The following is an 11592-nucleotide window of genomic DNA, read 5'->3' on the forward strand; positions in this document are numbered from 1 at the left end:
CCTTCCGTGTACGCAGAACTCGTGTTCCAATTTCTCGTACAGAACGAATAAGCAGAAAACGGTGCGTCGATTAAAAGTGTACTATTTATCGCGTCAATTGTTAGGTATGTCACTAAGTGTCAATACACTTTCTATGTGAACTGTGAGTGTATCAACATCTTACGCTAGTCAATAAGGCTGAAATCTAACTGATCCTCTTCCTGTGCCCTGGGGAGTTGTCTGAGGTTGGTTGTAAGTCGCATTTGCTCCGCTTGTATCATAACCTTGCTGAGGTTGTCCGTACGCTTGAACGCCTGGACGAGCTGCTGGTGCTGATGAATATCCACTAACAGAGTATGATGCTTTGGAAGGCCCATAGTTGGACTGTTCTTGGCCATAGGAGCCCATCGCCTGAGTAGGGGTAGCTATTTCAACGTAACAAATACAATCATCAAGTCATGAACATAAACAAGCTGATCAAACAATAAACAGACACAACAGACATGCATACTCAATCTGTTAGTCTTAAAGTCACACAGGCAGACAACCAACCAGACAAGCAAGTCCACACCAACAGACTCACTAACAAGGAACACACATTCCTACCAGCTTGAGCTTGAGTTGCATACTGGGAAGCCGTAGGGTAACTCTGCTGAGGAAAGCTCTGAGCTCCATATGATTGCTGTCCACCTCCATAGCCAGGTGTCCCGTATCCTTGTGCTCCATACGCTTGCTGATATCCCTGTCCGTATGGTTGTGGAGGCTGCATTTGGCCCGGTTGTTGTGGAGGCACTTGGGGTTGAGGTGGCTGCCCTGGTACTGGGTGCTGTGGCTGCATGGGGTGCTGTGGCTGTTGTACATAGGCATCATAACCTCCCGCACGTGGATATCCTTGAGCTAAATATCAAACAACAACAACACCAACAGTTAGTAGCTGCTGTAGCCTGTGTCCCTTGTGTATATCTAATATCCACCATCATCTAGTGAACACTGCAGACCACAAGGATCAATGTTTGCCTACATTGACTCTACAACTCAAACGGTAGTCAAGAGTAGAAACGACTCATGTAGGCAAAGATGACAATTTTACAAGAACGACCACCCACCAAAATATCACAATGTCACTCTACCCATCTCCTGACCACACATATTAGCAGCATCAACTATGTTCAACAATTCCAACAAGCATGTTGCATAACCATTGCTTTCCAACCATGACAGTCCAACCTAACCAGACCGTCCAAAGACCAAACAACCTTACAGGGGAACTCAAACGGAAATACAACCTGATCTCAAAATGTAGGCTTTAATCGTGAAACTTCGTGCTGCGCTAATTTCAAGCAGCCATCGCTTTGGCAGGGGAGAAAACGCGTTATGTACAGAGCATGCGCCAGACTGACATGTCATTGGCACTGAGCTCTGCCCACACCAAATGAATTGTCTCAGTAGCTCAGTTATCTCGCCAGTAAACTACAAGCAACTAAACGGGAATTGTAACTATAAAGGAATCTTGTGTTTTAAGGCCTTAGAAGAGCTTTTTTTGTAACAAAGTAGGATGCTAGAGACCGTTTTCTTCCAGTAGACTTGACCCTCTCCTCTCACAGAAGATGAGGCTAGCGCAATAAAAATCAACAGTAATTAGCGCCAGCCTTCGCTCTATTGATCCACAATGAGAAACACGCACAAGGGTCAAGTATGTCAAGGAAGCGTAGATGTTCTCTTCGAGAGACCTGCTTAGGCAGACACGCCCCTTCTTATTGTTCTAGTCCTACGTCCACGTCAAGTTTAGGTAGCAGTCCGGTGTGATCAGCTTTGGCAATCAGCGTGGCTTCTAGATGCCTCATCAGCGGTGCTAGAAGATTGAGTATCCGGGAATGACAAGGGGCGGTATGTGGTCACCGAGTCTACACACCGTGCAGGGTGGAACAACTTACGAACTGCAGTGCTAACTACACCGTCTACATCATTGCGTTGGGGTAAAAGTCTAAGGCTCAATCAAAGCCATTCTGCACCTGCAACACTTCATCCCGCCACTGTTTGAAAGGGGCGCGTCCGCTTACTTAGATCTCTCCAAGAGAACTTCATATTAGAACCCTCTGAATGTTTCTTTGTAGATTAATGGAACAAAGGCTAACGCTAATTACCATTGAGTTTAATTGCGCTACCCTCATCTTCTGTGAGAGGAGAGGGTCAAGTCTGCTGCGAGAAAACGACGTCCAGCATCCTACTTTCGTTGCAGAGAGCTCTTCTAAGGCCTTAAAACACAAAATAACTGAGCTATGCAAGCAATTCATTCGATGTACGCGGAGCTTAGCACCAAAGACGTGTCAGTCTGGCACATGCTCCGTAACCCACATTTTCTCTGCTACCAAAGTGACTGTTAGCCTCAAAGTAGCACAGCACAAACTTTCCCAATAAAGCCTACATTTTGAGATCAGGTTGCATTTCCGTTGGAGTTCCCTTTAACTACGCCAATGTTTCCATAGGCAAAAGCAGCACCACATAAGCAAACATTGGCACAGTCTGCTAACTACCCAACTGGGTGTCACTCATGTGTGTGTGTGTGTGTGTGTGTGTGTGTGTGTGTGTGCACGCGCGCATAACGTCTCTGACCTTGATATCCACCTTGTTGTCCATATTGGTACTGTCCATACGAACGGTTATAATCGTCGTATCCCTGGTAGTCCTGACCGTAACCATAGTTTGCACTGGGAGCATTAAATCCACGTCCTCCCCCATAACCTTGTGGTCCAGCTACAGAAAAAGCAAGCCAGTGCATATTACCTTGATGAGAATAAGCTAGTGGCTACAAGATGCCAAAAGCCGAAGACGGACAAGGTATACATTTCAATTTTTGCCTTAGATGACACTAGGAAGGCAACCGAGTGCCCAACTAGCAACACAAAGGCAAGCAAACTCAACGAAATTAAATAATTGATTAATTTACAATACAGTAGTCCCTCTTGAGTACGACTGCCTCGTTATTATGACCAGTTTAGTCACGTAACTGATATGCAAACATACGTGGCAGCTACAAACATGAGAGACAAACCACTGTACCAAAACCAAACAAAACATTGCCCATAAAGGCACAGAATTCAATCTTCCCGGCCGACATTTAGTATGTTCGTAGTCCCCGGCAGTGCCTACAATGCAATACACTTACACATTCCTCCTCCTCTGCCATGGCCTCGTCCTCGACCGACTGAACTCTTCGGAAACGATCCGGGAACATAGCCTTTCTCCCCGGGTCTCGGTTGTGCTTTCTTGCACTCAACCTATGACATCATAAACGTGAATCAGTAATGAAACCTAATTTTGCAACGCTTAATATTGGTACTCGCTAACTGTCAAAAGGGCAATCAATAAGTACAGCCACACCACCACCAGACTGATTATCACACGGCTCTATGCTGGCGTGGTGTGGCCAACTGATCGTCTCTCTGAGTGTGAATAGCTTTATTTCTCGCTGCACAACGCACACTATAACGTAACTCATTTCCACTGATTTATATCAACGTACAATTGTCTCTACGCAAGTTAGATACAAGAGACATCGTTACAGTAGACCGAGTCTCTTCCAAGTTAATCCAACGTGTAGTACCAACATGTACCAATATGTATCAACATAGGTAGATGCCTACTTTCCAGGTTTATCAACAATACATTGTATATACTCCAAGTTATCAAGTAACCATTGAAGTGAGAATCACATTATCTTCGTTACTGTGTCCTACACAACGTGGCTGTATTCGTACATATCAATATCACAATATACTCATTGTAGATAGCAATTGGTAATGCATCTGTTGCTTACAAAGAATTTGTTGTCTATCGTTAAATAAAGTATCTACCACTCAGAGAGATGTCACAGCTCTACAACAGCAGTATCTACGTAGAAGGGATTACTACACCCGTTTTCCTTTGATCTCAATGAAATGATCCTTCACTACTTTGTCAACAGTTTCTTCACTTTCAAACGTGACAAAACCAAAACCTAGAGAGTAGTTTACACATTACACCTGTCCTGAAATGACACCATATAAACCAGTTGTTATAGTAATTAATTAGTTAACAAGCCACACAACAAAACCAGCCTGAGCGACTGTAGCAGAGCAGCGACGGTCTCACTAACTTACAAATCTAAACACTTACGACACTACAAATGTCACGTCTTCGCAATCCTTGTCTGACAAAAGCACTTCGATTGGTCAGCAGTGGTAATCAATCAGTAGTGCAATTACTTGGTGACAACTTGGAAAACAACAATTAATTCATGCAGTCTAATCTTCGTGTAGTTCCATGCTAGAGTGACTGACCACAACCTGACAACGATCCAGTGTGAGTATAATATGAAAGTAAAGCAATGGATTCTGTAATACGAGTACTACAAACACCAATGCAACATCATCCCGCAGTTTTCGGTTCCATCAACAAGATAAATAGGGCCAAACCGAACAATTGTCAAGTTCGGGTAATCCGACCGACCATCTTTCCCAAAGGATTTTTTGCTCTTGACATCTTTACGTTTTTATAGCTACAGTAGACTTGCAGTGCAGTGCAGACGTGCCTGCTTTGTTGAAGTCAACTAGGTAAATACTTCTTGTTCAGGTAGTATGCCTGCCGTATGCGTCACAGTAACGGAGGGTCCACGCTGTTTGGTAACAGCAGAGCGCTGAGAATAGCTAAGGGCCGAACGCTGGACAGCCTACTGATGGAAATGTGGGACGTCATGTTGAACACATGCAGAGTGCTGCATAGCTGAAGCTAGAAACTGATTTCAGACAGCTCTGTTAGATGACGTAGGGCTTCATATAGAATTTGGAAGATGAGGGAACGTTACCCAAACTTGACAGTTTTTTCGGTTTGGCCTAGTTTACATACTGTACAAGTTTGGGTCTCACAACTTGATATAATCAGCGATATTGTAATTCATTCTGTCACCAATTGTGTTCTTGTACTTATTCTCGTACTACCTGACTCATTTACGTTAGAGTTGCATCGATAATCGAATCGGTTATCGGTTAATATAAGCATATCGGCTCTATATCAGAATCGGAAAGTCTTGCTTAGGTGTATGCCGATAGGTTAAGCATACGTGTCAGTCTATTAGGGCCATGTGAGTTGTGTGCATGTCTGGGTAAACAGAAGTCTCCCATTTGAGAGCATTTCAAGGTGGCTGAGGTACAATGTTTGTGCGCTGCAAGGCTTGTAAACATGAACACCACTGATTATCTATAAAATATAATTAAATCAGATATCAGTATTGGCTATTGGTATCGCCAATTTTTGCTTGGATATCAGTTATCAGTGCAACTCTAATTTATGTACCATCGACAACAAGTTTGTGTACATTTCAGCCACCGAGGGCAGCATTCGTCCAGAGAAGACGCCTACTGAAGCAGCTAAACTCACACTGTCACACGTCTAATGATAAGACTAACCAAACTCGAGTAAATCCAACAATTTGACTACAGACAGAACTCAAAGGTACTGCACGAAATATACGTTGCTGGCACAGGTGAATGTGATAAAGATGGCAATCCACTGTCAGTTCAACGTTAGAATTAATCTTGTTTCTTGTAGTTCCTTGTTCCACCTGTACCAGCAACCTGACTCTACCCATAGCTAACAACAGTAACAAGTACCGTAAACCAAAAATTTCCGGTGAAAGTTGTCAAACCTCTAAGAGCCAACAGCATGTCTGTAAACACGGTATACTATTGCAATTATTATCTAACTACATAGTGCACACCTACTATTGTGCTGCACAACTACGTAAATGTAGTTCTAGTGTACTGTGCATCCAGCCAGGAGTCTTGAGCTTCCGAGGAGTTTCATTTAGATTGCTATGTAAACAAAATTTTCAGGAGGTACCAAAATTTTTACGCCACCCGAAAATTTCTTGGTTTACAGTAAACACAATCAGTTTCTTTAATTAATTATGTGCTCAAAAGTAATACAGTATTTATGCCAAACTTATGTACCTACTCTGAGTAGACCCAATGCAAAACCTGTGAAATACAATTACATTAGATTAATAAGTATACGAGACTTTAATACACTACATAGTCAGTCATCCATCAGTGGCTTCACTCTACTCATGTCTAACAATAAACACCAAGCATACTCAAATAGCAACACACCCGGTCAATCATAAACATTAGCTACACCACACCCCAAACATTAGCTATGAGTATCTACTTAGAGATCGTCCATCGATGTCTACCTTCAGTATCACCAAGAAACAGGCTTACCCACATATTTAATGTTGTCACAGTGAGCAATAAGAGACACCCCAGCTCTTGGCAACAGACATAACATTATGCTAAAATGCAGTTAACTGCTTCCAGGCTATGGATTCTGAGCACACAAATGTTTCTATCGTTTAACTGCAAACGTGCAAAGATCTAAAGCTCCTTGCTGTATCACTGCAGTTGCTCCACATTAAATATTATTATATGATATCAAACGTGCAATGAACTAGCACTGCGTTTTGACTATGGATGTACATTGCATGTAAACCTGTATTCACATTCGTCTCTACGCGCTTACATCGTTTCGACATCAAATTTAAGTAATGTATTGTAAACTCGTGTCAATAGTTTACACGTTTTCACTCACAAATCGCATGTAAGCCACATGTAAACTCGTAAACTACGGCGGGTATGGGATACATGCGACCTCGTTACACAGTGTAATGTGTAACAATGTCAACTATTCTTGGTAAGTGTATAGTGCCACTTCTTAATTAATTAATATATTACATAAGATGTGTCAGTGCTAGTGTTTATGGCAACACATGTACAGTTGATCTTAAGCCCTGTCCACACTAGACCAGAATGAATCGCGATCGGATCGGGACAGCAAGCGTCCACACTGCACTTTGAAAACGCTACCTCCGCCTAATTTCAATATCACATGACTGATGTGTACTGTGGCTTTTGCTTGTGGAAAGCGTTGATACAGCGACGTAAGGTGAGCGAGAAAACAAAAACAAGTGAGGAGTGTTAGATGTTCCAACTACACGCGTAGCGTACGTGGAGGTAACGCCCACTATTTCTAATTGGATTCAACCGATCACGATCGAAACCACCTTGCAATGCGGATTGAATTTATCACGATCGGATTGCAATCCAGTTGCAAGTGTGGACAGCGTTGCGGTTGGATCGTGATCCAGTTGCCACTGGACTGGCCTTTATTGCTACAATTAATTAACAGAGTATCAGTGACAGTATAGCAACAACACTACAACTAGCAAGTCAGAAAAATTAACACAAAGAAGTAAACCACTACTGTCCATTCTGGTAAGTGTGAAATCCAAGTGAGTACTGACGTAGAGGTCACACCAAGTGTGCCCATTAGAGCACTAAGAGCTGCTCCAGTTGAACCATGTTACACTAATTATCTTAAATGGTTTCAGTTGCTGATCCATTGATCTTACAAGATAATAGAATAATAACCATTGTTCCACCCTTTGTCTTTGATATGCAAAAGTACTCTTTCCCTTTCCTTTGTAGGAAGGGCTTAGATAATTTGATAAACAGAAATGCCAAACATAGCAAAGTCCAAAAACAGCCGAGATAGTGAGGATTTCAAAGTTCACACTTATGAGAACAGGCAGTAGTTTCCTACTTTTGATTGTATTGTACCTGTAATAGCACTTATCAAGTGTAATAGTATGCACACTTCACAAACTTTGGTGTGTCCCTTTAGGTTACTATAAAATATAATGTATGGTTATGATTTAAATTTAAGGTAGCAACATGTGCAACTTTATTTCTACAAATACAAGCTTTCATTACACAATCCTACTTATACTTTGTTACCTAATTAGTAGCCTATTCTGATGCTGCAAAAACATAAGCAATGTATACCAATATAATACAATGTGGTATTACTGCACAAATATACACAAAAGTAACATTAGTTACCCTTACTGCTCAGACAAACATTCCGAACCTTTGTTTATGACTCGCTTGTTAAAGTCTTACCTCTTGGTTTGTTTGTGCTTCGGTCGTACATGAAGACAACCTCATCCACTGCACCGTACCTCGAGGAAAAGAAATCCTTCATGAAGTCTTCTGTTGTACCTGGTGCTATACCACCGACAAAGATCTTCTTTGTAGTTCCCACATATTCAGATGGATTGGCATCAGTGGAGACTGCCTATAATATAGAACAAACGACTATAAACTCTGACTTAATTTAGGATTTAATTATCCAAGCCATTCCACACAAACATCCAACTGTGTCTGTTCAGACAAACAATTGTTCACAAAAGCAGTAAAACAAACATCACTACAGTGTATCTGCACTTTCCTTTAGCTGTGAGTCAAACACCAAGTCTATTGGCAACCCCAAAATGCACTTAAATTGATGAACATATTAGACGCTGGCAACAACTTTACTATCCCTATTTGTCTCATGAATATTGACAACTACATGCAGCAGTAGTAAGTGCTCCTCACACCAACTTCAGACAAGTTGGCAGATTCCGCTATCACCCTATCAAGTCACTTACCAAATGTTAGGAATGAGTGGTACGTTGTACACCTAGATATGACACTTTAACACCCTTGCCCAAAAGCCTACATACAACCAGGAGTAGCAGAGTCTTCAGATGACCAACTACAAGCCACCGAAACATTGAAATTTATCCTGGACACACCATGTCATTTGACAAAACACTAGTTTCACATTCACCGGAAGCCCAACCATCACAGCAACTGTTGCCCAAAATTCTTTCTCTAACACACAACCCCTGCACCACCACATCAGCCCATACCCATGAGAAGACTTCATGAACAACCTGCAGTTTGTACTATTCCTTTCAAAATAGCTAGTAAGTTAATTAGGCTAGCAGCAAAAATACAGAAAACACCGAATCATAAACCGCTACCTATTAGTATCTTACCCTCGCAGGGCCTTTTCCCGGAACCATCGCTTGCTTTGGATCAACCTGCAAATAGCAAACGAACAAACTTCGCGTTCTGTAAATAATGCATATAAACTACCTGCTCATTTACCTTCTTTCCATCTAAAAAGTGCTCTTGTCGCGCAACTAATTCTACGACGTTGGGATCTTTGAACTCCACGAAGCCGAACCCCCGAGGCACCTTAGTTACGGGGTCCCGCATCACGCTGGTGTTCAGAATCTCACCGAACTTCGAGAAATGTGTAGCTAAACTCTCTGCAACATAGACGAGTCGCAACAACAACGCGCAAGTGAGAACGTGAAGCGTTTCTGACCTTCCGTTGTGCTGTGGCTGAGGCCGCCAACAAAAGCTTTCCTGTCGAATGTTTGTTAGTTTAATAACGTCACAAGCGCTAAGTAACTCTCCGTTTACTTACCCAACATCTACAGACATCATTTTCAAGGTCGCACTCGAACTACACACCAGACACGTGTTACGACTATATACGGGTCGTAGATTTAAAGCGCGTTAGCTTTACTTTTCGCTCCTGTAAAGCGCCATCAGAAAACTTATTTAAAACAGTTTGATTAATTAAATCTGCAAATTGAATAACATTTAGTAGTGAGTACTAAAACAAAATATATTACTTAATTGGTACATAAGTAACATCACTAACTAAAAACTCTGCCCACACAAAGTACACTAAATTTAAAAGAATGTAGGTGCACATAAAAACGCAAAACAAGAAGATAGGTAAACATCAACAATAAGAGTTTCTACCGCAAAGTCTATTCCCGATAATAGTAATCAATGAAGCACTGCATTGTGGCATTAGCGGGATCAATCAACGTCGTGTATGTTGTATATCGATTCAAGACAGGCCAAGTTGTCAGAACGTGCCATAACCCGTCGAGCGATGCAGCGCCATCTCTACCTTTCTCATTCATCATGCTGATGCCATACTTACGACGATTGTCAGTCGGTGGTGGAGACATCCAATAATCCTACAAATCGCATTCATTCCATATTAAAACCAATAGCTTTACACGTATACTAAAATACCTACATAGTTGGTCTCCAAAACGTACCAACTCTCTGCCTTCGATGGTTGAGGAACATCTCCCAGACACCAGAAAGCCTTAACAGCATTTCTATCTCTTGTTATGACACCTCCTTGACCTGCGTTTATTCCAGCAGTAATCAAATACGCAGGAGCTGTAATCTTGTCATGCATCAGTCGGCTAACAGCCCCGGCATAGTCTGTTTCTTGCTCAAGCACCTATACAAACAAATACACACGCACATACAAATAAATTAACCAGAGACTGTGATGAAGTTGTGACAAACCTGGCGAACGAGATGTGTGACTGTAATTGTACCATACAGAACGTCTTCAATAACATTGGCAATCACATTCCCACCCAACGCCCTCTCATTGAGTGAAACAGAAAACGCTCCCGGCTTCATTCCTGTGAACACTCCCTGACACAAACAGAAATAAACACAATGATGTTGAATGTACTGAAATTTTAAGAGCTGTGAATGTTATTGTATAAACTTTTATCTCATCATTCCCTTCCTTGTAATTGTTTGTATACATGTTTGTATACAGTGCTGAACACAGCCTCACGCCCATACAGTAATAAAGGCAAATGCAGACTGTTTGGTCAGTACATATAAACTAACAATTTACTTATTAATTAATATGCAGGTATTCTCTTTAATTAATCGGCCTTACAACATATCCAACAAATGTGCTTGCAGAAAACACTTTCTGTGACCCATAATACGCATTTATCTACAGAGAATGTAAAACACAGCTCAGTTGAATAGATCAATGAGATATAAAATATACTTGTATGGTAAGATTCTTCAAATAATCAGGAATGTTCCAATCTAAATTTCGACCATGATAAATTTTGCCATCTGCATCCTGTGCCACGATTGAAGTACACGCATTCGGTTCATAACGACCATCTTTGGTAATGTTAGGATGTCCTGGACCGAACTGCAACAAATGAATCCATAGAACCTACCTCATATGCCATATTAATTGATTATAAAATATGATTATTAAAATCAACTCATTCTTAAATTGAAATCAATTAATTTATTGAGTACAGTAGTAATAACTTACCCTTCTCAGCTCGTATAGAAAGTTCAAAGTCACGGCAATACCGAGAGGCACATCAAATGCATTAGCAATTCCTTTGATTTCTCTACCATAATCTCCCAAGTACTTGTCAACGTCACCAGCAATAACCTCGATGATGGGTCGAAGGTAATCGGGCACCTAGACGGATCACAACGTCATGCATGTACGCCCGCCTTCGACTTCTCCCTGCAATTCATTGATTGACTGACCAGGCCATTGAAGTAGCGTACGAGAAGAGGACCCGATGACTTGTAGCTACTTACGATTTCCGTCCATCGTTGTTCTGGTGGCAAGTCGAGATGGAAGTCGTGCACGTTGACTGGAGTGTAACGAAAACGAGAAGACTGGACAATGGCCGTGCAGATTACACCGAAAGCAAGAAAGCTAAGAGTTTTCATGTCGCTTTAGCCTCGCAACCAGACCCTCGTGCGCACACTACAAGCCGGTCACGTGATCATGTTGCCGACAGTCTTCCCACACTGCACCGACGTAGACTCGAGCCAGTCTCTCCCCAGATAGTCAATCCTCTCTGTGGAAAGG

General features: G+C 41.8%; 2 protein-coding genes across 2 annotated transcripts; both read right to left on the reverse strand.

The window, feature by feature from the left end:
* Positions 1–3: 3 nt before the first annotated feature.
* On the reverse strand, positions 4–9403 carry LOC134192348 (heterogeneous nuclear ribonucleoprotein D-like-A). Its single transcript, XM_062661081.1, has 10 exons — positions 9334–9403; positions 9232–9272; positions 9009–9172; positions 8897–8941; positions 7974–8148; positions 3894–3976; positions 3146–3257; positions 2593–2733; positions 586–876; positions 4–404 (listed from the first exon to the last, which is right to left on the reverse strand). The coding sequence occupies exons 1-10, from the start codon at positions 9351–9353 to the stop codon at positions 169–171; spliced, it is 1308 nt and encodes a 435-aa protein (XP_062517065.1). The 5' UTR covers positions 9354–9403; the 3' UTR covers positions 4–168.
* Positions 9404–9619: 216 nt separating this feature from the next.
* On the reverse strand, positions 9620–11532 carry LOC134192044 (acid ceramidase-like). The gene is made up of 7 exons (XM_062660718.1): positions 11262–11532; positions 11035–11190; positions 10753–10905; positions 10636–10695; positions 10245–10379; positions 9964–10176; positions 9620–9901 (listed from the first exon to the last, which is right to left on the reverse strand). The coding sequence occupies exons 1-7, from the start codon at positions 11448–11450 to the stop codon at positions 9686–9688; spliced, it is 1122 nt and encodes a 373-aa protein (XP_062516702.1). The 5' UTR covers positions 11451–11532; the 3' UTR covers positions 9620–9685.
* Between the last annotated feature and the right edge of the window lie 60 nt (positions 11533–11592).

The sequence above is a fragment of the Corticium candelabrum genome, chromosome 16, assembly GCF_963422355.1.
Source record: "Corticium candelabrum chromosome 16, ooCorCand1.1, whole genome shotgun sequence".
Classification (NCBI taxonomy): Eukaryota; Metazoa; Porifera; class Homoscleromorpha; order Homosclerophorida; family Plakinidae; genus Corticium; species Corticium candelabrum.